Genomic DNA, 27,288 nt, shown 5'->3' with positions numbered 1-27,288 from the left:
TTAAAGCATTTTTCCATAAGGTTCACCCTTACTATTGCTTATCTGAATAATATTACCTGCTGAGAAGTTTATTCATTGCTCACCAGTTGTAGGGGTATTTTGACACAGGACTGGAGGCTTTTTTTCTTGTCGTAACAGTGCAGATCCATGGAAAACTTGGAAGCAGATGTGACCGGATAAGAGCAGGTTGAGGATGATAATCTTGGGGCAATGAGCAGGATGATTGAGAGGGGTGCCTGAAAGCAAGGTCCCCATGATGCAAGCAAACCAACTCATGCCAGACGGCGGACAGGAAACACAGGCAGGATGTGGTGCAGGCTGGGCTGCCTTGGCTGGGCAAAGGCAGGGGCTTCATGGCCATGCTGGGATATGATGTGGATAGAAAACAATAAGAATGGAGACCTCTCCAAAGACCTCAGACATAATTTGGCCATGAGAGGCAAGGGTAGAGGCGAGCCCCCTGTGGGTTGGAATGTATGGAATCCAGATGAAGCACCATCAACATGCGTGGGCTACATAGGAGAGCTGGGTCTGGGGGAAAAGATGGGGATTTGGGTTTGGGTGTGCGTGTTCCAGGCATGGAGGGAAAAATGAGCAGATTGATGAGGATGAAGCCCTGGTGGAGCCCCCAGACAGGGGCCCTGGACATATTTCCACTTGCCTTCTTCTGCAAACTTTTGTGTGCCTGTTGGGTGGAAGGTACTATGCTGGGGCCATCCAGGATCCAGAGCAGTGTAAGACATCGTGGCCTGCATGGTGTGACCCTTGACTTGAAAAGAAGGAGCTGGTAGAGTGGGAAGGAGACAAGTGGCAGCAGAGTTGACATCATCAGGACTGACCGCAGGATAAGCGGTGAAAGGAGCCACTGAGGAGTTACCCAGTGACCTGGGGAGCTTAGATGTGAGACTTATACCAGCCAGCACTCCCCAGCTCTGTGTCTCTGGGTCCTACTGAACTTGATTGTATTTTAGTTGCCTCTTTTCTAAGACTGGAGCAACAATACCTTCCTTGAGTGTGCATGCACAGTCCATAGATGGCAGCCAGTGTTCTCTTCCAATGAGAAGACTCTGAGCCTCCTCACTGGAGGGTGGTCTAAAAACAAATGTATCCATCCACAGAAGGTCTGAAAGGTTTTCATAGAATCTTGACTTGGTAGCTCTCCAGGATCTAACTCGTGCTTTCCAGAAGTGTGGCCCGTGGTGTTCTGTCTGGGGTACTTGGTCCTCCCATCCACCTCCACCTTGCTGTCCTGTCCTATGACTCTCACTAGCTCAGTCACGGGGTCAGGAAGCCCTGCCATGAAATGCTAGATTTGGAGGCATTGCCAAGGTACCACAAACCATACTCAAACAAGGTCATAATAGACTAATGATCTCACTGTGACTAACAGGTTCATGTGATTTAAAGAATGACAGCATTTTTTCTAAATTTTATAAATTTTCTAAATTTTTCCTAAATACAAATCTGAATGTGTTTACCTTTAGACAGATTTTCCCAGAAAATTGTCAGTGTTCTCACATTTGAAAGAGATCAGATCTTCTCCCTCTAGTTTTGAAAATCTCAAGTAGGTTTAGCTTCTCCCCAGAGTGACAACGGCACAAGAAGTTTATAATTTTATGCACAGCTACATGCAAACTGAAAAGTGTGGTTTGTGGGTATTTCATTTTTCCCATAATGTTCATCAATTTGGCAATTCAAATAGGATTCAGAATCCAAGGTGTTCGCAGCATTTTATATGAAAATGTGCATGAGAGTTTGGGGAATACAAATTCTTACCAAATGAGTTAAATTTGTTCTTGATAAGAATATATTTTGTAAAATGTAGAAAACTGAGAAAAAAAGTTTAACACCTGTTTTATCTGCACCCTTTTATTAAACAGTGGCTTGAATTTACTAAAGGACAGAGAACAAGGTTGAGAGGTAATCACTGAATAATAGCTTCGCTAATCCCACAGTGACTGCTTCTTATGACAAGCAAGAGGGTCAACTTAGAGGCAGGACTGTCTTCAGGGGCAAAAGCAAGTCAGCACCTACAAACCTCTCCAAGTGAGTGAGAAAAAGCAGATCGTATGACTCATTTTGCAGCTTGCCAGAAGCAATGTGGGAATATCGTCAGACTGCACAGACCTGGGGCCAGCTGGCTCCTGGAGTGCGAGGAGCTCTCAGTGACTGCTGTGCATACTCACCTGCTCTGTGACTTTGTTCAGTCCCTACCCTGGATGTGTGGTGAAGGGTGCCAGGCTTAGCTGCTGGAGCAGTGAGGTCCCTGAGGAGGCGGGGCTAGGTGGTGTAGCAGTCGCACTTGACCAATCATTGATTGACTGTTTGGGAATTGGTTCACTGGGGGGACACCATTACTCCCCATGCTTCACGTGCAGGTGAGTGTGTGCATATTTGCATTAACACACAAACACACTTATGTGTGTCCCTGTGTGTGCAGCTGCAGTACCTTACACACCTTCCAGTGCCTCTCAAGCATGATAAAAACAGCTTCCACAAAACCTCTACTACCCACCTGGCATCCACAGAGCTCCCAGTGATTGGCTCCCAAAAGATACTGAACTTTAGCATGGAACAGAGTGAGCTTCCACGTTTGCTGTTGTACATGATTAATTACCTGTCCAGCTAGAATAGTACACACTTCTTTTACTGAGCCCAGGAGTTTATGTGCATGAACATGGACGGTACAGGAAGAAGGGTGAGTGCTTATCAATTCAGCATTACTCTGGAGACATGAAGCAAACTAATAGGTACAGCTATATTTTGTTTTATAAACAATTTTGTGTACCACATATTTGGGACAAAAATCAACAAGTAAATTTGAATTACACTAGGCAAAGGACTGATTCTTTTGAAACGTGATTGACATTCAATGTCTAACTTTCCAAAAGAAGACATACATGTGGCCCACAATCATATGAAATAAAGCTCATCATCATTAATCATTAGAGAAATGCAAATCAAAACCACAATGAGATACCATCTCACACCAGTCAGAATTGTTATTAATAAAAAGTCAAAGAGTGACAGTTGCTGGTGAGGTTGTAGAGAAAAAGGAATGCTTATACACTGTTGAGGGGATTGTAAATCAGTTCAATCATGTGGAAGACAGTGTGGGAATTCCTCAAAGACCTGTATACCATTTGACCCAGCAATCCCATTACTGCATATATACCCAAAGGAATATGAATCGTTCTACCATAAGACACATGCACGCATATGTTTGTTGTAGCACTATTCACGATAGCAAAAACATGGACTCAACCTACATGCCCATCAATGATAGACTGGATAAAGAAAATGTGGTACATATACACCATGGAATACTATGCAGCCATAAAAAAAGAATGAGATCATGCCCTTTGCAGGAACGTGGATGGAGCTGGAGGCCATTATCCTTAGCAAACTAACCCAGGAGCAGAAAACCAAGTGCAGATGTTCTCACTTTTAAGTGTGAGCTAAATGAGGAGAATACGTGGGCACATAGAGGGGCCTATCAGAGGATGGAGGGTGGGAGAAGGAAGAGGATCAGAAAAAATAACAGGTAGTAGATTTAATACCTGGATGACAAAACAATCTGTATAACAAACCCCCATGACATGAGTTTACCTATATAACACACCTGCACATGTACTCCTGAACTTAAAAGTTAATTTAAAAAAAAATTTAATGCCTGATAATATATTACAGTATTCTTCATATTCAATGGCAATGTGTGAAGTGGGAAGTGTCTTGACAGAATTCGGTATTTCGAGGCTTACACTTTGATACCCAGGACTGCACAAGGCTACATTTTCTACTGGTGAGACAAATTCCAGACACATTGCATTCAGATCTAACCTCTTAGCTCCTTAATCTTCAGGGTCCTGGTAAACATGAAGACCTCCCCAGTGCTGTAGTCATCATGGTATGTACAGCAGGTGGTTGAGCTTTGGCTGTAGAGCTGCAGGGATATATTAGGAAGTTAACTCTCAAGGCAAGTCATCTTCAAGCACCATATTGGCATGATCAGCAGTTTAAGTAGAATCTCAGTGCTTTGTGTTTAGTCAGGGTTTTGTACTCTATCACCCACTGTACTGTTCCTATTTGCAAAAGGTAATACATACCCTTTAAAACATCTTCGGTTTTTCTCCCATTATCGAGATGCTAGCAGCTTCATAAAGCAGAATAACTAAGGGCAAACAGATTATACAAAGGGTTGCAGCTCAATGAAGATAACAAGAACAGCAAAGGTTATTGTAAAACTGGCTGTTTGCAGGCCAACAAGCACATCCATATGGAGGCAATCAGTTTATGCTACCTCTGTTTGATGGGGTTCATAATATTGATTTTATCCATTAGATTTGGGCTACCAGGGAATAAAATAAGCAGATGAAGAGTAAGGATTTGCTAGGAAATAATTCAGCCAGTCACTTCAAGAAACAGCTTTCAAAGTGTCTCTCAAACTATGTTTGCCCATTATCCCAATAATTTATTTCCCAATAATTTCATGGGAAAAGAAGGAGGTTCTGTGGTCAGATAAGTCTGGAAAACACTGGTTTAAGCAAAGTTCAATAGGTCTGCTCCCCTGCAGGTCACCTCAGAGTCTTTACTCTGCTAACCTAGGAACTCATCCAACAAGTTTAATTTATCAGCTACACTGTGTACGTAACTTTAACAGTCACTGAGATGTGACTCTTGGGGGAAAGATTGTGCGTGTGTGTGTGTGTGTGTGTGTGTACACATGTGTGCACATGTGCAGAATCTGCCAAATCTTAAGAAAAAGGAACATGCTGGGAAACTGTCCTATGAAAGAGAATAGAAACCTGAAGATTTGAGGCAGTGATAGTATTTATGAAAGCAGCTGATAAGGACTAATCACCGAAAGGGGTAGCTCTTTTGCTGGTTGGGGAAAACAATAATTTTTCCCCCACCCAATGTGCTGCATTTTCTAATTTTCTATGAACACTTTCTAAGAAAAAGCTGAATGAAGAACATTTGCGATGCAATCAGCTCATTAAGAAACACACACTTTTTTGGAGATACATGCTGTCCCAGGAGATGCTCTGTGAGGAGCCTGAGTGTTTGGACTGGAGCTGCTGATTGGTTTCTCACAGTTCTAGAATGTTTGGGGCTGCACCCTCTAAGATGTTGAACCCATCAGTAATTGCTCCAAACCACTTTATGGGATATAATGCTGTGAGTTGAGACCTGAGGGGATTGTGGTCCTGTTCATGAGTAATTACTTTTCTGTTGCCTATAGGAGGGCCAGCAATAGCAGATGAGTAGCTGAACAGTGGTTTTGAGTAATAAAACGTTCTTTTTAAAAAAAGTAATGCTTTCTGTTAGACTCTGACTATATCTCTCTCCTGGAATCACAACCCAGCTTTCTTTTTGCCTTTTTTATTGCAGTTACATATGGGGCTGATGACTTTAGGGATTTCCATGCAATAATTCCCAAATCTTTCTCTCGTAAGTATATGCCTTGCTTCTGGAAAACAAAAGCATGCCTTCATCTCCTATCATGTAAATATCATACATGCATGTTCCGTTATCAACGTCTGAGATACATTAAATATTCACTGTTTATTCGTTAGACACCTACCATATCATTTTTGGGTATTTATACCATAAAGTGCAAAACGAAGGTCTAGACAGTTGTGCGGTGTCCTGGGAGCATGGCAGTGGAGTAACAGCAAGGGCTGGAGTCACAGTAGCACTGATGAGATTGTTACTTCGCGGATGCTGCTGGACAGCTTTGAGATTACTCTTGTGATTATCTCCTTTTTATTGAGTGTGAGGATAAAATGGCCATACTTTCTGTCACCAACAAAGAACTGAACATGGTTTCAAGATAATTTTTACAATTTTGTGGGACGGGAGAAGGAGACATGCTCTTCATCTGTGGTTCTGGAGTATTAATTTCAGAACTGAGAAGAGAAAATTGCAGGCCTCCAGGCCGTTATTCTGTGGTGCGTCGCTGCTGGAGCCAACATACTGTTCATGCTTGGTGCCTGCAGGACCTTCTCTGATCTGAGCTGTTAAACCAAAAAACAGATGTGAATTTCATTTTTCTTTTTTAGATATTGAGCTGATAAATGATAAATATATTTGGGTAACATCCTCAAATGAGTACTTTAAAGAACAGAGAGTGCTTTTAAAAATGTAGAGAGAGCTGAATATTTAAAGTCATACAAGTTGATAATCCCTTAGGACCTGTATTAGTAAATTCTCTAATACTATAAAGCAACATCAGAAAACAGGTCACATTTGTTAACACTGTGACAATTATAATTATAGGCTCTAATTTGAACAGTGCCAATAACAGTTAAAGACAGGTTTCTGACATCCTGGTTATCAAAAACTATCTGGTGTCTAAGGAATTTAACAGTATCAAAGTACATCTTTTTGCTCACAAACTAGATTGGCTACTTTTCCAGCCTATAAAAGTTACAGAAATCTTTATTTTGCTGATATTCCTTTGATTCCACTTTAAAGCAATAGCTTGATACCTACTTTTTGAGATGTATATGTATGTACATGTAAATGCTTATGTATGTGTATCTGTTTACACGTGAGCTTATATGAATATATAAAACATTATGGTATTGGACAGAGAAGTGATATTGATTTGAAGAATTATATTGTTGAAGTATTTTGAGAAGTCAAATGCACTTGAGAGTAAGCTAATGCATCCTAAAACATGTTTCTGTGAAGTCTGAGGAAGGTGTCAGCCAGAGCATATGTTGAAGCAGACCCTTCAGTGAAGCCTTCAGTCTGTAAGAATCGCTGCATGTGAAGATGTGTTAATGTTATGATAGTTACAGTTTTTATAAAAGAGATGATATTCACTTGGATACACTTTCTGTCTATATTTACGCAAATGTGTCCCTAAGGTATTGGTGTCTCTCTTTCTCTCCCCCTCTCCCCAGTGTTGGAATTGTGACTATCCTCCTCACACAAGTGGCTACTTGGTCTTGATGCCTTCCCCCGCAAAACAGCAACCAAACTGTTCTGGGCCAATATCACCACCTTGTGGTCATGATGAAGAATTGCCCTCTTTGCCCTCTACACCTCTTTTCTTCTTAAAAATTAAAAACAACCCCTTTCACCCCCTCTCCTGTCCCTACTCCAGTTTGTGTCCCTAGTTGCTGGAAGAAAGAAAATGCCTATTTCTCTTTTTTATTCTCTTTCTCTTTTTACTCTTCTGCCTTTCTTTTCTCTCCCTGACTTCATTCCATTTAAAGGCCTTAAATTGCAAACAACAAAGAAAGTATTTTCTAATAATATACCCTAGTGGGACGAAAACAACCTTCTACATTTTAAATGATATTAAATGATAATAAATGGTTCCATGAACTTTAAAATGCTTAAAAGTTTTATAAATCTCTTTTAGAGGCAACACAAAAATATCTATATATATACCTTCTCTTCATCTCAAATTTTCATTTAATTACAGTGATTCAAGATATATCTTAAATATTTCCATTTCATTTGATTTTTACTTGCTAGTCACCAGTGTTGCAAGAGTATTCCTGTACCATTTTTCAAATAAAATATTGAGCATTTCAAGCTTACATGGCCTAAACTCACACTAGAGTGACTACTTCGGACTATCTTTTCAATGGAAAAATGCATTCTGAGTACCAAACATTTACTTTTTCAGTAAATATGAAGACACATTCTAAAAAGGAAAGGGAAATGAAGAGGAAGCATAATTCATTGGTTAGGTGGGGACTGACAGTGTACATTATACCTATGCATTAAAAAATGTTTAATTATCCATGAGCACATGCAGTGCCTGGCACAGATTCAGGTCTCTTGCCTCCTCTTGGCATCTGAGTTCCTTGGATTCTCCAGATTCTTCAATCCAAACTTGTCTATCTACCAAAGTCCACCTTCCATACAGGGGTGTGGGGTCTCTCTTAGTACTGTTGGGTGCCAATAACATAGAAGCCCTCCAAGATAGGTCGATGAGATTTTAATTTTTCCCAACTTTAAATAGCATCTGGGAAGGAAAGTAGCTTTTGACTAGGTGTTTGAAAACATCCACTCTTCATATTTATTGTCGCATTTATTGAATAGTAAAATTGGGCTCTTGTCCATTATCTTTCAGTCAATGAAAGAGCCCACGGTGGGCCTGAGCCAGAGTGTTCCGGAGAAAGAGAGGACCAGTCTCCATTTCATGTTCTATATTTAATCAGTTCAATTCAGCACCTTACTGAGTTTGACATTTTTCTAAGTAATGGGGTGGGGGGTTACAAAATATTTATAAGTATCTTTCCTATCTTCAGGGAGATGTACCATTTCACTGAAGCAATACCACAGCTAAGCAGTTCCAGCTCCGAGTAACAGAGGAAGGAGTGAGCGATTTAGGAACTCACAGAAGGGCACGGCCAGGCAACTTGGGCCCTGGCAAATGTTCCATACAGACAGCATCCATGGGGTTGAACCAAGCACAATGCCTGCAAATCAGGGGCAGGCGGGTTCATGGAATTGATTCTGGGGCAGGTATGATCAGCACCATTTAAGGAGTGGCAGTTTAAGAAACTGAAGGGATTTCTCATATGACATTTTCAACAGAATTCAGCAGGAGCCTTGCATATCCCTCGGGGTGGGCTCCGGGGTATTATGGAGCTGCCAGGAGGTGCGCAGCTTCAGTAAGTGCCAGTCATTCCTTCCCAACCTCCTCCTTCATTAGTGGAAACATCAGCTGGTGTCGTTGCCTTCTTCAGGAGGATGGATTTCAAAATGAAGGGCCAACAAAACTCACACTCTCACAGAGCCTCCCTCACAACTGCATGTGTTCACTGCCATCAACAGGCCAACCCCCACTTGTTCTTTTCTTCTAGGTAAAGGAAAAGGTCTGTGGGACAAAGGCCCTGAACTCCTCACTCCTTGAATGGGAGGCATATTGGTGGAGGCTGTCACACAACTACAGGTGGCAGGAACCTGCCATCAGGGTTCCCACCAGCCTCCAGGGCTTGCTTCTCTGCCCTCTGTGTGGACACCGTCCACCACTGGCAAACCCCTCTCTCAGAAGAACCACTTCTTGCACTCACCTCCCACTTGCTTCTCCTCGGCACCTTCTCCACCCTCAGGGGCCAAGCTGAGGAAGTGTGCATCCTGTGCCACCAACCTTGCTCGCAGGAATTAGTTTCAGTCCCCAGTGACTGACTCTTCCAAACCTGCACCAGCCTGTGCTACCCTTTTGAAAGGAGGCATGCGTACGGCCTGGCTGGTTCAGAAGATTCCAGATTTCAGTGACTACAGGACTCTGTCACCCCTTCTGTTTTTCTTTTCTCTGTCCACATCTCTGATTGAGCATACTTTCAGAGAAAACCCCAGAAACCTTTTTCACACTTACTTGGGAAGCCAAGACACTCTCATCCTGGGCTTGTGTTTTTAAAATCTGTATTTTAGTTTCACAGGTCCTTACATTTATGACTAATAGGTTTCAGATTTTGAGATACAGTCTTAGTTGCAACTTATGAAGATAGTTTCAAGCCCTGATTTCTGTCCTCTACGAAAACACTAAGCAAGTTGCTTGTATTCTCCTCCTAGCTGGATAAGAGACCCCCGTTTTCACGGACAGCCTCCTTGGGTGGACAGAAGTCTCCTGATCTCGTCTATGTAACCAGCACCCACTTTGCATTTTTCCACAAAGAAAGGAGGAGCTTAACCCCGTTTACAGGAAATCCACACACTGCTTGAATCTTACGCACCCCGTGGTGATGGTGTTGCCCACTCTGTTCCCACCAAATCCTGCCAGCACCTGGCAGTCATCCAGTCCTTGTCTTAGACTTCACCAACCTTTCCTGTCATAACATGGCTTAGGAGTTGTCCGAATTGTGTTAGAAGCTTCCAGCCCTGGAATGCTCAGCATCTGCCATCTAACTTCCATTTAAAACGTTTTGAGCATTTGCTGATACAGGTTCCTCTGTCCTTTTTCCATTATTTTCAGTTCCTTGGCCTTGCCCATAGTGATCTGTGGATATTGTCTGCATACTCTTTTTTAGAAACCTAGAGCATCACAGTGTCCTTAATTTTCCTCTTCAAACTCTATATATTTCCTAAGCTGATCATCCCTACTGCTGTTCCTACAGACCTATGTGACTAATCTTATATATATGTCCCTACATCTAGCCATCTAGGTGGAGATCTAGGTACCTATCGCCCTAAAATCGTACTTGGTATCCACATTGATCTCAGGACACTATGTGATAGGCACTTGTTCCTTTTTAACTAGGAGTTTGAAAACATCCACTCTTCATATTTATTGTCACATTTATTGAATAATAAAATTGGGCTCTTGTCCATTATCTCTCAGTCAGTGAAAGAACCCAGGGTGGGCCTGAGCCAGAGTGTTTGTGTCCCTAGTTCTCTTTTGGTTCTGTTACAGCTCTCAGTGACAGTGTCATGGAGGCTAACAAGGACAGAGTACTGCTTTCAGCCACCATTTGTCCAATGAGTGGCTGATCTCCAGGCCTCTGGCTTTGAGGACATCTGTCATATCTAAGGCAGCATCCATTGTGGGCTTTCCCCCGTGCTTCTGTTTCCTTCCTGTCACATAGCTTTGCCTCCTCCCGCAAGCAGCCTGCTGTAGCAGAACCAGTTTTCCTGAAGCCAGAAACCCAAAAGTCATGTCCAATGCTTCCCTGCTGTTCTGCTCCCCACCTGCAAGCGCCCACACGCCATAGAGCATGCCAAAGAATCCCAGAAATACTCATTCTTAATGATCCAGAAGAACAAGTGATAGCTTCTGGCAAGTTCTAATAGGCCATATGTGCCCATGGGAAAGCAAGAGTCAATTCTCTGTAGCTGGTTGCCTCTGAATTTATGAAGTCAAGCCGCGTAGGGGAACATGCCAAGAGGATTATCCCAATGCCTGTTCTGCGTGGTGTCCTTTCTCTAGCCTCGGAAGCACTCGGCCTACACTTTCGCTATAGCCCTCGTCTTAGTGCCTGTATTTGAAAAACTTGCCACGCCAATCTTAATTTGCTCCGTTGTGTTCTAATCTCATTTTAAAAACCACAAGATAAATGATTAAAAATAATCTTAGATTAAGGAATACACAGATCTTCACAGCCTCATTGTGTTTCCAGAGCAGGCTGGTGTAGACCCTGGTGAACAAGGAGGGCCTAGAGAATTAGCTTTCTCCCAAAACGATGCACAGCCTCTACCTGAGAGTACCGATTCCAGAGAACTCAATGGTCATTAAGCACCATTGCCTCGACAGCCAACCAGCCTCACTTGCCTGCCTATCTCCTTTATTTTCCAAGTATCTTGTCCCTGGCAGTGGAGAGAGGTTAGCAGGAGGCTGCTCAGATGCTCTGAGTCTCTGATGTTCAGGATCTGAAGGGGAGAGCATTTGGAGAATCCCCATTGCTCGATTTCTCAGGACAATCCTGCGTAATGCCAGGATCTGATGGAGGAGACAGGCAGCTCTGCTCATCCTCTGGTGCATCCTCACTTCTGCAGTCTCCAAGTCCACCATGTCCCAGTTAATTCATTTCATTATTCATCTGTAAGTCATTTCCCTAAAGAGCTAATGGGAAAACACTGGCAGTACAGTCAGCCCTCCATATCCATGGAAATTCAACCCACTGTGGCTTGAAAATACAGTATTCAAGAGACACGGAACCTGTGGATATAGAAGGCAGATTTTTCATATCCACAGGTTCTATAGGGCCAATTTAGGGACTTGCACATCCACAGACCTTCAGGAGTCCCAGAACTGATGCACTGCAGATACCAAGAGATGACCGTGTAAGTGGTTAGGAATTTGGATGCTGGGGCCAGGCTGCCTGCAGTTATCTTCCAGCTCTGTCACTTGCCAGCTATGTGACCTTAGCAAGTTGTTCAACCTCTCTGTGCCTTGGCTTCTTCAACTGTAAAATAGGACAATGATAGCACTTCCCTTATGGAGTTGTTATGAAGGTTAAATAGCAGAGTGCAATTAATGTGCTGTGTGCCCAGCATGTGGTATTGGGGTTAGGTGAAAGACTGTACTGGGATCACTGGGGGTGAGCCTCCATGTGCCATGCCCCAGCCACTGTCCTCAGCTAACTTCTTATCTGTCAGTATTAGGCTGGTGCTATAATAATTTCCATGAAAATGGATGAGGAAATCAAGGCACAGAGAAGTTACATGACTTGCCTAAGATCTCAGCACTTTTAAATAGTGCAGCTAAGATTCCAGACCAGGTATTTTTATTTCAGTGTCTGGATGGTAGATCTCTAAATTGAGAGGAACTCACTGAATAAAATAAGCTTGGAGTGTTACTAACTAAGTTGGTTATTTAAGACAGTTGTTCTCAGTCCTCAGTGTACATTAGAATCTTCTGGAGGGTGTGTTAAAACAGACTGCTGGGCCCACCCCAGAGTTCCTGAGCCTGCAACTCTGGGGTGAGCCTGAGAGTCTGTGCTTCTAGTAAGTTCTCAGGTGATGCTGATGTTGCTTCTCTAGGGACCAAACTTTGAGAACCATTGATTGAAAATGTTGATTAAAAATTGTGTGGTCTAGGCTGAGCACGGTGGCTCACAACTGTAATCTCAACACTTCGGGAGGCCAAGGCAGGTGGATCACTGAGCTCAGGAGTTCGAGACCAGCCTGGTCAACATGACAAGACCCATCTCTACAAAAAATACCGAAAAAAAATGGCTGGATGTGGTGATGCACACCTTTAGTCACAACTACTAGGGAGGCTGAGGTGGCAGGGATCACTTGAGCCCGGGAGACAGAGGCTGCAGTGAGCCATCCCACTGCACTCCAGCCTGGGTGACAGAGCAAGACCCTGTCTCAAAAAAGAAATATTTAGTCTTGATTGTCATCTATCTCATTGATCATTTTACTTGGCAACATTTACCTACCTACTCTTATTAGTCTGTAAAAATGGTTATTAAAATGGTGGCTTTCAGTGTAACTACAAATTCTCTTAGTCATTACAGTGTTGGATTCACCAATGTATCATCAGTCAGTGTTTCTGAAGTGTGTAAATGAAATGACTCTTACTTTCTTTAGGAAGAAAAATATTCGAATGACATAATTACCTTATGATGTGTGACTTAAAGGTAACAGTAATGCAGAGTCAGTAGTGGTCATTGTATTCAAGACACTAAAAGTTCACCTCCCACACCCCCACCCACCCCCCAGCACACACACAAACTTCTTTCCCTTTGGGAAAAAAAGCTCTTCCAGATACCTACATTCATAAACTATCCCAATTAACCCTTTAGCAAGTGGAAGAAGTGTAAGAAAGGATACCTCTTCTTTAGAACACAGGTTCTGTTTATGTTATTTAAGATAAACAGGAATTCAAATGGTCATGTACCAAAGAAACAGAAAGATCTTCCAGAAATCTGAAAGGAACTGTGGTCAGAACTCTGAGCATTTTTATGTTTACCGAGTTTTGTCCCAAAGTTTACTAATGTTTACATGCCGCAAGGAAAGGTAGCATCACAAGTAAGAGACGTTTTCAGGCTTGATAACCACTTATTAGGTATTTTGCCAAACAAGTTCACACATCCTAGAGAGCTGGATTGTGTGACCCAGTACCCACCCTCTAGGGCAAGGTGCCCACCTGATGGGTAGGATGTAGGAGTCTGCCTCAGACCACTCTGACGTGAACCTGCTTAAAGTGAGGGCCCAACTCTAAAGTGGGAACTATGTAAATACCTTTCTAGTGCATTTTCAGATACTCGCCATTGGGGCCTATGGAGAGGGCTGGCAGATCTCCCTGTAACCCCAGGTGCATCCTGAGGCCTGTCGCCCAAGCCCACTCGAGGCTGAATGCACGGCAAGCTCAGGCTACTCTCCCCTTGGTATTTGCTAAGAACTTCTGTTTAGTAGCTCTCCATACCTATTTGATTGTCTTTTTGCTGCTGTGTTGTTTTGTTGCGTTTTTTTTTTTGCAATGACACTGAGTGGCCTCCTGTATTGTTTCTTTCAGCCAGTAATGTTAAAGTAGAGACTCAGAGTGATGAAGAGAATGGGCGTGCCTGTGAAATGAATGGGGAAGAATGTGCGGAGGATTTACGAATGCTTGATGCCTCAGGAGAGAAAATGAATGGCTCCCACAGGGACCAAGGCAGCTCGGCTTTGTCAGGAGTTGGAGGCATTCGACTTCCAAACGGAAAACTAAAGTGTGATATCTGTGGGATCATTTGCATCGGGCCCAATGTGCTCATGGTTCACAAAAGAAGCCACACTGGTAAGGCCTGGCTCAGTTTTTCCTTTAGTGGCCTGGAGAAGGTGCATGGGGTTTGAAGGAGGAAAGCATTGTGTCTTCCTTGAGTGTTCTGAGCATGTTTCAAACTGACTGGTAGCTCAGTTGTTGCAAGCGATTGGTTCCAAGTGGTACCGTGTCACAGAGTCCTTGTTCTGGTACAGCCTTGAAAAGGACTTCTCAACATGTACCAATTCCACCCTATAAATAAAACAAGGGAAAAGTGAACAGCATCACGAGAGGCCTGGTGAGGGCCTGCTGCTTTAGTAACACATACTGAGTAGTCTCAGCTGAGCCCTCAGGGTACGTGTGCTAAGTGGTCACCCTCCACAAAACAAAAAATCCTGATACACCAAAACTTACTCCTCACATTTTCCACTGAGAAACCATGAGTAAAATGTGTGTTTTAATTGTATCCAAACTAACAGGGTTTGATGTTTAGAAACAATAGTGAATGATGGAATAGCAGCAAAATCAAGTTTTCAGAAAGACCTCAGATGAGCTTTCAAATGGCTTGCCCTCTAACAGGGGAGACTTTGAATCAGATGCTTCTATTGCCACTGGTTATCAGCTCAAATTCCTAAAGAACTTCATCCCAAATCCCCTGTCTTGCTGAAAGGTTTACTGGAAGTATAAGAGAATATCATATTCTGTGTCCAGAAAGGAAGGAACACGGGCACCTTAGTGTCAGTGAATTGTGCTCAGGCTCACAGGATGCTCCCTCACCAGGGGCGTGGGAACATGGCGAGCCCCAGCTGGCCGCGCTCTGCCGGTGTTTCTAATAGCTGGTCACGTTGATGGAAGTGTCACAGAGTTGTCCAACAGAACTGTCCAGTCACCACCACTCATGGTGCTGGAGTGTCTTAGAAGTAAAATATGAATGGTGCACACATTTAACTGTAGGCAACAGGTTTCTTATGAATTGAAGAGAAACTTTTCTTTGCATGGGAAGCTGTTCTAAAGTTGGGTAAAACACAATAGATCCACCACCTCCAGCAGCCACTGAAAGCGTGAAACATAGAGACCCTAAGCTGTCACTGCCTCTGAGCTGGCATTGTTAGGTTATCATAAAGCTAGCATCTCCCACTGCAAAACCTAAGAGGAAAAAAATAGTTGAAAATCCTATCTTAAAGGCCTAGCAGGTTCTATAAGATACCTCGGGAAAGTGATGACAATGACTTGAAATCAGACCCTCGTGTGCTGCTTCCGTGGGGGCAAACAAAAATATGTTTATCAAAAATTAAGCAGAAATTCAGAAAATTTTGTGAGCCAAAAAAGCTGTGTTCTCAGGAAATGCAGATATTTGTGGGGTTGTAATTTTTTATATTTGAATCACGGCAGTTTCCAAAATAATCTTTTCCATTTGTAGTGTATCTGAAAAACTATAAAAATAAGGTGATATCAATAGATACCCATCTTCAATAAAAATTCAACTTCTAAAATTAAGCAAACTTTGCTTTTTCTAATGGCCGCTTTATCCTCAAATTACCCACTGAAATAGACCGATCACACTCAGCCCTAAGTGAAGCAAGCATGCACGAGAGTAGTCCCAGCCTCGCCTTTGTAATGAGGTGGAAATTAACATGAAGGTAGGCTACCCTGTGATAGACACTTAACAGGATACTCCGGGAGCCATGGTAATACATCCCTGATGAGGAATAGACCTCACAAATTAACTACTTGCCTGTTAATTCATTTAAAGCCTGACTGTACAGTGAAAATTCTCTTAAATAAATATTTGATAAGTGAATCAAATTCTGGCATACTAAATTGCCAAAATATAATGACTGCCTGCCTTGATAAAAAGAATAATTACATTTAATGAGTAAACCTGCCAAGTACAGATATGCCAGGTGGCACCTGCTGTTTGCTGCTCACTTCTCCCAACAAATAGCAGCTAGGTGCCACCTGCACACCAATAAGCTGAGTTTTTCACTTACGGAACAAATAACTTTCAGAAGTCAATTTTATAGTTTCTGCCTTGCCGTTTGTTAAAAAAACACACACACTTGAAGCAATGAACTCATGAATTGTTTTCATCATGCATTTCCACTTGCCTCAATATAAAGGGTCCCAGGTAGATACAGAAATACCTGGTTTGGCCAAACTTGGTTTGAATAACTAGACATGCTGGAAAAGGTTTTCATTTTCCTGGGATCTGAGTGGAATATGTTAGAAAAAGCACGCTTTCTGAGTTCTCTATGCTTAAAACATTTCTAGAGCAGTGCTTCTCAAACTTGAAAGAGCATGTAAATCACCTGAGATCTCCTGAACATACAACTCTGCCTCAGACCTGGGGGGAGGCAGGAGAGCAGGCATTCCTAACAAGCTCCCAGCGTGTGGAGCACAGAGCCGCCTCAGGCAGCAGGGCAGTGCAGCTGAGCAGTGACAGTGAACAGGGCCATTCGGAGGGCTCTCCACCTGGGGCTTAGGTACGACGGGAATCCCCACTGGACAGGCTGGGACTTGCACTGTGGCCATTGTTCCTCCTCCTGCCCATGGCTGAGTCAGCTTCCCAGTCCCTCCCAGGATACACTGAGGGGATTCAGGGGCAGTCTCGCCTCTGCCCATATCCCCGTATTGGTGAAGTACCACTGGTGCCATTTTCTAATCAGCTCATCGGCACCAGCACGTCACTTCCCCTGTTGTGCAGCTCAGTTTTATATTTTTGACTCGGGTGTAATAGTGACATCTTCCCCACCAATGTCTCAGGGTTAGTGTGAGAACCAGAGAGGTAGGAAGGAAGCAGGAAATGCAGGGTGCAAATACACCGCGTTATTATTCTAAATGATGGGATTTTTAATAACAAAGACCAAGAAGATTGTCTGTGCCTACCTAGTTCCCATCTGTAAGATAAAAAGATGCAGTCCCCAAGCTTCCTAAAAACAGCACCCTAATGGCACTGCTCCTCCCAGATATGATTGCAGTAGACCTACATCAGTTCTTGCAGTTCAAACATTTTTTTCACTTTCTTCTGAAATGCCCTCAAATTCTATGACATAGGCATCCATGAAGACTTCCCTTTTTACCCAATGAAGTTATTAGAGGGGGTTCAAACCTTCTTACAGAGGGTTCCTAAAACGGGAGATCTGTGGAGTCATTGGGATTAAAAATTAAATTTCAAATTCATGACATCAGTGTCCTCATCCCAGTTAAATAAAAGTAAATACAACCTTGGAGAAATTTGACCTACTCAGCTGCAATAGCTGTTGACCTGCAGAAGGCAAATGATGGACCCCGGCCACGCAAGAACACATATGGCGTGGGCTGCGTTCTTGTGCCCCAGCTCCATGGACGTGTCTCCTTAGCTGCGGACCCCTCCAAAGGAAACTGCTTGAGTGGAGTGCTCTGTATTGTCACTCCTGGGAATGCTCTCTTAACACCCCCATGCCTTGTGCTATGTGTTCATACCAGCATAGGCACTCAGAAGCAAAAAAGGTTTCCAGTGAAATTTGTTTGCAGGCAGGCATTAAGACACCAGGCACTGCAGGATCCAAGCGAACCCCTGCCTGCCTGCCTGTCTGCCCTGCTCTGCTCTGCAGAAGGGCATGTGTCCGTAGCAATCTGCCCTTTCTGTCTGCGATGGACAGAGACCCTGGCTCTGCCTCCTGTTTTCCCTGTAGCCCTCCAGACCTGGGGAGAGACATGGGACTCCAGCACCTGCCCAGCATGGAAGGGGGTCTTTCCCAGGTGTAAATGTAGGGCTGGATTCACTAATTTAGGGTCATACCACAAACACTGTTGTGTCACCAGGATGTCGTCACATCCTTATTGTGAACATTTTTGTGACATGAGCTTTCTCCTGAGAGGCCACCATGTCCAAATGAGAGCTGTGGTTGGAGGCACGTCCATCTCACGCTGCCTGGGTCTCCCTGCACCAGCTCACTCTACTTTTCCTTTTTATCCACTTGGAATTAAATGCACGTATTTATGCACAAGTGCACAGAAGGCCCAGAACTGTTCCTAATAGATAATTAAATGATCTCTCTCCAGTGGAAACTCTCCTGGGCTACCTGGCTGCTAGGTGTTTTAGCCTCTTCATCCAGTATTGATTTACATGCATCGGTTTGTAACTCAGACAGTATAGTTAGTTAGTTTCACCATCACCTTCCAACCTGCTTACATTTAAAGTCCTTCTCTCTGCTTAGCTAATACAAATTTCTGTAGGGATTTGGAGAAATACCAGATACCTCCTGGTTAGTATCAGGACCTCTCCATTGGCCTATAATTGAACATCACTGTAAATTAGTTTCAGCTTTTATAGTAATGCATCTAACCTGCCAGCTTAAAAAAAAAGTGATGATAATCATGAAATTCAAGTGTCAATATAGACTTTTAAATCTGGTGTGGATGTTAATAGTGCCAGATATGCTTCTGTGCAATCATTTTTGAGAAGTGCTGTCTTCTTTACCATAATCACATTAATCAATCGGGAAATGGTTAAATAGACATTTTAATACATTGTTTTTTCCTGAGAAAAAAGGTGACTCCAGGAAATATGTTGTTACAATATCTCAACACCAGGAATTGTGGTCACATAACATTCTTCTTCTAAATAAAGCATTTGTTTTACAAAAGAGTTTCATGTTTACTTAAACATGACAAATGTATCACTCTTCGAAGTGAGAGTTAAATGAAATGTTCCCTGATTTAGATTCCAAGACCTGTGACTACTCAGTAGGACAATAGCATATTTCTTTTATTCAGATACCTGTTTATCCCTTTGTCAGCTCCAGAATGGAGACACAGGTGCTGCCACACAGAGCAGAGGGTCAGCTGTTTTCTTAGTCACAAATGCAGCAGTCTTACCCCTGAAAGAATTCCTTCATAACAACTAAATTGCACCTCTTAGAATACCTGTACTTAAAATATAATTTGTCTTCTATGGATATAGACAAATAATAGCTTAAATGTTTTAGGATTTGTAAAGAAAGAAAAAGCTAGAAATCTCAGTTCAACTCTGACTTGTATGTCCTGCCATAGGGAGGTTTGGGACTTTTCTTTGTAAGATGGGGGGCTTCCTTCACAGTTTCTTAACTTCTCATTTTATTCAATCTTTCTCCATCTCTCTCTCTCTTTCTCTCATCCTCACGCTCTCTGTCTGTCTCTCTCCTGATTTGCCTGCTTAGGGACAGACAGGTAATGGAGAAGAAATTGAAAGGGAAAATACAGGGAAAATGTAAATGAAAAGAAGTTATTATAACTGTTATAATGAAGTGCCTTTCATTTAAATATAAGAATGTAACGCTGAAATGAACTTGTGATCCTGAAATGCATTTTTAATGAGTTTCCTTTTTATTTTGCTGCTTCAGTGGCATATTTTAAAGACCCTTTGAAAAAAGCCACATTTAAAAACCCCACCAAATGCCACAACACGCAAAATTGGATATTGGTTTATTCCAAAACTGCTGATCAGGAAGAGTGGCTCTTCATCACAAAATGTTGCAGTCACTTTATTTAAATGAGTTTGAATTTGCATTGTGATGTGCCATTCTGATTTAGGGAAAAAAAATTAGATTTTCAGATCAAATTGACCCAGCCAGTGAAGCGTTAAGGAACTGGCAGGTTTAGTCTGAAAGCCTCATGTTCTATCAAACCTGCAGCCGGTGGAAGTCACCAAGCCCCCGTGGGAAACAACTTTCTCATAGCATCGTCCTCGTGTCCCCACGCTGAGTTTAGTTCTCACCAGCTCTCCTCTCTCCGTCCCAGGAGAACGGCCCTTCCAGTGCAATCAGTGCGGGGCCTCCTTCACCCAGAAGGGCAACCTGCTCCGGCACATCAAGCTGCATTCCGGGGAGAAGCCCTTCAAATGCCACCTCTGCAACTATGCCTGCCGCCGGAGGGACGCCCTCACTGGCCACCTGAGGACGCACTCCGGTAGGTCCCCTGGACGCAGTCCAGGGCTGTCTGGGTGTCCCGGGACTCCTCCACTCTGCCCGCATGGGTCTGGGATTGTATCCTTGCTGGCTAACCCTGAGTCCCTCCCAGCTGGCAGTCCTGCATCGGGTGTGAGCTGTCGCTTCTTTGACATTGCCCCATCCCCCTCCCCATATTCTACTTTTCCCACTGCACCAGGGAGATTGGGCGCAGGACCCCCATGCGCACACACACACACACACACACACACACACACACACACACACACACACACACACAGAAGTCTCACCTTAGGTAGACTGTTTCAGAACAGGCCTCCTCATCCCGTTTGGCAGGCTGGTATGGTTTCCCTAAAGGATTTTGCGGGAAATGTTTTCACCAAGTGTACTGCTAAGACCCAAAACGTTTTCAAGTACAATTCTTGATGTTGTTAAGTCCAGCTTTGGAGTGTTTTACACAGGTGTAATGGATAGCTTTTTTGCAGAGCTGGTAGAGAAGGGTGATTTAGGGCACACCCACCCAGACTGAGCCCAGTGTGGCTCTCACACCAAAAACCAGCCAAGGCCACAGTTGCAGAGGCCAGTCTGGGGCTGTTACCAGATTTTAGACAGCAGCCTTTCTCTTTGAATTAGACAGATAAAGTACAACCCACATAATCTGGAGTCTTGGCAAGATCATCATAGGCATAAATGCTCTATCATTCTCAAAACACTCCCAGCCTGCAAAGTTCAAATCTACTAAAGTTTGGTTAGATCCTCTGCCTCCTGAGAAATAGTCCTGGGTGTTTCATTATCCAGCAGTCCCATAATTCTACAGGGCAGAGGAAGAGAGGGCTCTTGGCCGGCCTGTCATGGATCATGTTTGCCTACAGTGTGGTCTATACAACATGACATGGCACAGATCTCCTTCATACCGTCCAGTTGGGGATATTTGCTGTAGCATACTGCATGAGGCTTCGGAGGTTAAAGGTTGACGGCTTTTGTCCTTCCCCTCAAGGAGCCTCCTGCCCCAGCCAGCCGCCAGCCAGGGCCTTTCTCTAAGCAGGTGCCCTGGGGGCTGGTAGTGCCTCAGACCAGCTGCTCCTCACCCACCCCGGGTAGCAGGATAAGGAGGAGCCTCCCTCAGGGAGGCAGACGTGTGTTGTTTGTGAAAGGTCTGCAGTGGCCCAGGCCATCTCTTCCCAAATGCGATGCGTGTATTTGATGGTTAAGGGTTTTAGAGACTGCTCATTGTGTCCGTCTCTTTATCACACATTTACTGAGCACCCCTGGGTGCCCATTCTGCACAGAAGACCTCAGGTGCACACAAGGAAAGCACCAATGTGTTACAGGAGGCATGACAGAGCGTCCGAGGGGACAGTGGGAGCATAAGGAAGGGGACAGTGGGTCCTGGGGTGGAAAGTCAGGAGAGACTTCCCATAGAATGGAGGGGCTTCTGAAGTACATGCTGGAAGGCGAGTGTCTGAGGTTTGCTTTAGAGACATTCTAAACGAGTCTGTGAGTCGGCAGTAATCCCAGAGAGGGGTGCGGCACCCATGTTGGCAAGAACTCGGTCTCTCTCCTGGCAGGTGGTCCCTGCAGTAGTTCACCCAGTTGGCTGGAGACAAAAAGGAGAGGAGTCACAGGGGCTGGTGCATCACCTCCTCTCCATCCTGACCTCCTTCCTGGCGGTGCACATGGAGAAGGATCCCCACATGCTCTCCATCAGAAAATTGTCATGATTTGGGTGATTTGACTTCCTAAAAACTTCCAAGAAAGGAGCTATACCAAGCTGAGGAGTTGCTTGCCCCAGAGGGCGGGCGGGTCAGCAGGGGGGCCATGGAGTGGGACACTTGCCTTGCTACAGAGGGACTGGGAGAACAGGTGGTTCCCCTGAGATAGGAAGACAGTAGCGTGACAGTGAGCATCTTTAAATGTACACATGGGTGATGAGCATGTATGGTGGTCCCACCTGGAGAGAAAGGTGGTACCTGGGCCTGATAAGCAAGGCCCATGGAGGCCTCGGCTAAGAGGACTGTGCAGTCTGTGTGCCATGCTAACCAGTGGTCTAGGAAGAAGCTTCACATCTATTGTTTCTAAGGAGCCATGTAGACATAGACACAGTTGGCAGCAATATTGCCTTGGGTTAGTGGGAAGCACCACTTCCCATGTCAGTGGAAAACACAAACACTCATTCTTAGGTTGACACCAACCATAGGTCATCATCACTCCTAGATTACTCTGATTGCAATAGAGTCTCTCATGCACATCAGTCCTTAAAAGCAGAGCTGCTCTCTTTCCTTTCTTGTTGTGGAGTTAGGAACATGTAGTGGAGTATTTTATGTTATTCTGGCTCCAGGCCTGTGTATCTCATTTGAGGCATGATGGTTTCCTACTCTAAGTACCACTAATTATTGAGTAGTTATAGAATGGTGGTAGACTTTGGACCATGTATTTCTATTCTGGATCCACGGATGAGCAAGTGGAGAAAACCCATCATGGATGCAGGGCTGCTGGGGATCTGTCTGTCCAAAAATGCTGTAGAGACACACACTGCTCTTGGGGAGAAAACAGTGATGATTTCTTCAAAATGATTTCACTAAAGTGAAATAAGGACTTTGGGCTTTGTCTGGCAAATTCAAATGTGGCCACACTCTACTCCATTGTGGAATGGTGACTCCCCTGTCTCATTAAAAACCAGGATCAACGTCACAGCTTTCTCTAGCAACTGGTGGTGGCCTGAGGTCTTATGAACTAGCATGTTAGCAGGGATAGAGTTAGGGAATTTGTCCGATGCTGACAGCAAGAGGGTGCTGGGGGAGCTGGAGGGGTGTAGAAGTGATCTCCCTTCCTGCCTCATGGCTTCCTTTGGAAGTTGCAAGCTTAGAATTTCTTTCCCAAAGAATATTGGACTATGCTTCAAGAGACACTTGAGTTCACTTGCTTACAGTGAACATACTTCTTATGTTCCAGAGTTAAAATCAATCATATTTTCAGAAAAATAGATATTCAGACACCATGTCATATATACAGAAAGCAATTTGATCATAGAATTTACTGAAGTGATAGCTTTTTCAGGAAAGGGTATCGAGTGGTTATCTATATCCTATTAATTTCTAAAAGCAATGCTTGATAAAATGTGCAATTTTAGGCAATATTCTGTGTTTCAACATTATTTCCTTATGTTGGGGGTACATCACTTTAGATAGATAAAGAAAGATCCTTTTCATTCTGTATTAAATGGTCCAGAAGTCAAATTTTGGCTTTCATGTTGGTCTTCTTACTGTAGCTTCTGTTCACCTAGGAAAGAGATTTAACCAAGATAAGCTTTGGCTAAACCATTGTACCAAACATTTCCATTTGGATGCTCTTAACTTTTGTACGATACTTTGAAATGTGTTCAATAAAACAACATGAGAAAGAAGTAGAAGATTCTGCTATTAGGTTGGAAATTTATATTCCTTATATAAGTGATTAAAGATACTTTATTCAGTTTATCCCTTAAAATGGTATCTACTGAAGTCCTTAAACTTAGGCATGATATTAATTCCTGGCTAGTCTTTCTTTTTCCTAAACTATCACTCAATAAAATCCAGGAAGGATTAAAACTCATTATATAGAACTGCACTGCCCAATACAGCAGCCACTAGCCACATGCAGTATTTTTAATTATAATAAGTTAAAATTAAACAAAATTCAAACTTCAGTCCTCAGTGGCACTAGCCACACTTTTTATGTCCAACAGCTACATGTGGCTGGTGGCTACCATATTGGACAGCACCAGTAGCATTGCTGTCATCATAGGAAGTTCTGTTGGACAAGGCTGATCTGGAAGCTACACCATCCTAAAGCTCTTTGGCAAGAAAGCAGAGCTTTTCCATAAGCTCTGTTTATGAACAATATATTTTGTATTTTCTATGTATGTGTATATGAGAACACATATACATAGAAATATATGAAAATACCTATACATATAAATATACATATACATAGAATAGAAATACATATACATAGAAAATACAAAATATTTTGTATTACATATACATATGCATGGAAAATACAAAATATTTTGTATTATATAATACAAATGTAAGATATATTTATATTATGTAAGAAAATACATTTGTGAAATAAAACGCTTATTTCATTCAAGCATATTTGTCCAGCATGGTTTCTTAGAGACCTCAAGTTACCCAGTTTAGCAACTGGAACTGAATTCACTCTGGCTGTGTTAGATGTAGCACCAGCGTCATGGCAGATCCAGCCCACAGCATAGACTGAGGCCTACTCTGGAGGCAAATCTGCAAACAGTGTGGCCAACACACGGGCCTTCCTCATATCTCTGTCCAGTCACTGGCATCCACGTTATAACATGGCAGTGGCTTGTTTTCTCCAGTTAAAGGCTAGGCTTCCGTGATTGAAGCAGGAGAGAATTTGGTAGTCAGTAAAGTAGACAAACTAAGACAAAACAAGAGTCGCATGAGTCCTTGGTACAATGAAAGAAACCCTTGGCCACCAACATTTTTAAATTCAGGAATTTTCACCGAGTCCGTAACACTTTTAGCTCTCAAGGGTAGAATTATTTTTTTAACTTTTTTGGTAATAATTGTATTGCATGCATTCCCCTTACACAGAAGGCTGGCATTTAATTGGGGTCTTGAACTCAATTGTGTTTTCTGCAGTTGGTAAACCTCACAAATGTGGATATTGTGGCCGAAGCTATAAACAGCGAAGCTCTTTAGAGGAACATAAAGAGCGCTGCCACAACTACTTGGAAAGCATGGGCCTTCCGGGCACACTGTACCCAGGTAAGCGCTGCTGCTCGGAGGCCAGCCTGGCGGGCTCTTCCCCCCAGCACGGTGGGGAAGGAGGGCGCTCTGCATGCAGCCTTAGGAGCAGAGCCTTGGGCCTGCTTCCTGCCGGGGCTAGGAGGGTGGGAAGTTTTTGGCCAATAACATCACAATTTCACCAGAAGCACGTTGTGCTTCCCAGCTTTCTAGGTCCTCATCTGACCAGAGAGAGCTTGATTTTAAAACCCTTCCCACTTCCAATCGGGAGAAACTCCTAGGATAGCAGTGACCTTAAAAGTTTTGGGGCTGTTTTTTGGATGTTGGTGGTTTTAAAACAACAACAACAACAACAACAAAAACACCTCAAGTAGTGATATTTCTTTGTAAACAAAATAAAATGTAAAATCTTGTTTTGAAACAAGTTTTTAACAAAGTTGATCAAATAAGAACTTTCAGGCTGTGATTTTAAGCATCAGTTCAGACTGAGGGCAGGGTATCCACTCCCGCATGGAGTGTGAGGTTGAAGTTTGTTGGAAGCCCGTGGTAGTTGATAGTATTGAGGTTGTCGAAGGATGAGAGGAAAGGTCGCTTCTTTCTTAGGAGCTGTGATGCTCCACTGTGTTGCATAATGAGATAGCACTTGATTCAGACCCCAGAGCCTGTAGAATAAATGATGTGGAGAGAGTATTGAGAAAGGCTGGATTTACCTGGGGGAATGGCAGTGTTATAAAAGGTTCTTCCCTAATTTTTTAAGAGATAAGCAATTTATAAAGAGATCAAATAAAACTAATCTCTTTCAAAACAGTATTCATTTAGCACTACCCCTGGAAAAATCATCACTAGACTGTGAGGTTGAAATTTAACAAATGGAGGAAAACTTATTATGCCTCATTCACCTTTTGGACTTTAACAAATGGTTCAAAATGGAAAATTCACCAGAGTACCCTCAGATTATTAATGGCAGATGAGAGCAAGAAAAAAGAATGTTGAGAATGGCTAAAAATTGATTCTGATTAGTCTTGGCATGGAAAGGCAACAGCTCACCTGGCCAGAGCTCTGCACCCAGAGTGCTGTCTCCGCTGCCAGTCAGCCAGGGATCTGAGGCTTACAGGCGATTCCTCTAGGCCTCAATCTTCTCACCTGTGAAATGGGAAGATACCATTAAATTGTCATTTGGCTTCTTTCAAAATCTCAGGTCTAGAATGGAAAGGCATTGAAGGTGAGTGGAAGAGAAGAAACTGGATGTTAAAATAATAATAATGTAACAGTTATTAATTCACATGGCCAGACCCCAGGGCAGAAGAATAATGGACGAGAGGATGATTATGTTCCTTTGAAATAAAATGTCAACATTCAAATATTGTTTTTTTCTGTAAAAAATAAGTGAATGGGTCTTGGAAGGAAGTGCTCCTAATGATGTAGTTTTCATATTAATGCTTAATAAACCATTTTATTTACTCAACAAATATTTACTGAGGACTTATAATCAATAATACCAAGCCCTATTGAATACAGTAATCTAATATACACATAGAATTGAAAAGACAAAATGAACAAAAGAAACAGGCAGTATATCATTTCTGTTTCCTCCACTGTTTTCATTACTAAAGAAACAAGCTGCAGTACACAGCCGGCTGAGAGCTGCTTCCAGGGGAGCAGGAGAAGCAGCACTCACTTCACTGAGACCTGGGTTTGAGTTCTCTGTTTTTGAATGTGACCCAGAGCTCATCGCTTAAATGCGAGTGATAATTCGTGCCTGGCCACCCTCATAGCAGCTCTCTGAGAGAAACATAAAGGAGTGGATCCAGGTGTAAGCAGGAGCCTAGACATGTGTCAGGTACTTACCTAAACATGGATGTTTAGGTCATTAACATACTGACACCATCAAGCTAATTCTTCTCTTTTGGTCTCTATGTCAGTAAGGCTACATGCCAGTAATGTGTATTAAATATTACCCTGTAGTGAGTATCAATTTCATCCTAAAATGTTCATTTATTCCCTTTGGTGGTTAAGTTACTTGGACTACCACAGTGATGCCTCTATGTCCCCACACTCAGGAGGTATGAAAGCGTTTCTAGGAAGGAGCAGTGGTCTGGTCTCAGTGTGGCAGCAGACAAAGCCAGGCTCGTGGCCGGGCACGGTGGCTCACGCTTGTAATCCCAGCACTTTGGGAGGCCGAGGCAGGCGGATCACGAGGTCAGGAGATCGAGACCACGGTGAAACCCCGTCTCTACTAAAAATATTTTAAAAAATTAGCCGGGCGTGGTGGCGGGCGCCTGTAGTCCCAGCTACTCGGAGAGGCTGAGGCAGGAGAATGGCAAGAACCCCGGAGGCGGAGCTTGCAGTGAGCCGAGATCGCGCCACTGCACTCCAGCCTGGGTGACAGAGCGAGACTCTGTCTCAAAAAAAAAAAAAAAAAAAAAAAAAAAAAAGTCAG

The 27,288-nt window shown here is 43.2% G+C and overlaps 1 protein-coding gene across 15 annotated transcripts in view; it reads left to right on the top strand.

Annotated features, from left to right (window-relative positions):
- IKZF1 (IKAROS family zinc finger 1) overlaps positions 1-27,288 on the top strand; it is a 101,480-nt gene that overhangs the window by 57,938 nt on the left and 16,254 nt on the right. For 5 of the 15 annotated variants that reach the window (XM_032758099.2, XM_058444890.1, XM_032758100.2 and 2 more), the window contains exons 4-7: positions 5,392-5,451; positions 13,931-14,191; positions 19,916-20,083; positions 24,744-24,869. In XM_032758099.2, coding sequence (XP_032613990.1) covers positions 5,392-5,451; positions 13,931-14,191; positions 19,916-20,083; positions 24,744-24,869 — 615 coding nt within the window. Of the gene's footprint in view, positions 1-5,391; positions 5,452-6,911; positions 7,237-13,930; positions 14,192-19,915; positions 20,084-24,743; positions 24,870-27,288 lie in introns of those variants that run through there. The other 10 variants (XM_032758111.2, XM_032758107.2, XM_032758115.2 and 7 more) reach the window with 7 other exon arrangements.

Source organism: Hylobates moloch, unplaced genomic scaffold, assembly GCF_009828535.3.
Source record: "Hylobates moloch isolate HMO894 unplaced genomic scaffold, HMol_V3 SCAFFOLD_1, whole genome shotgun sequence".
NCBI classification, from domain to species: domain Eukaryota; kingdom Metazoa; phylum Chordata; class Mammalia; order Primates; family Hylobatidae; genus Hylobates; species Hylobates moloch.
Note: the sequence above shows the minus strand (reverse complement) of the source record. Positions and strands in the feature narration are given on the sequence as shown.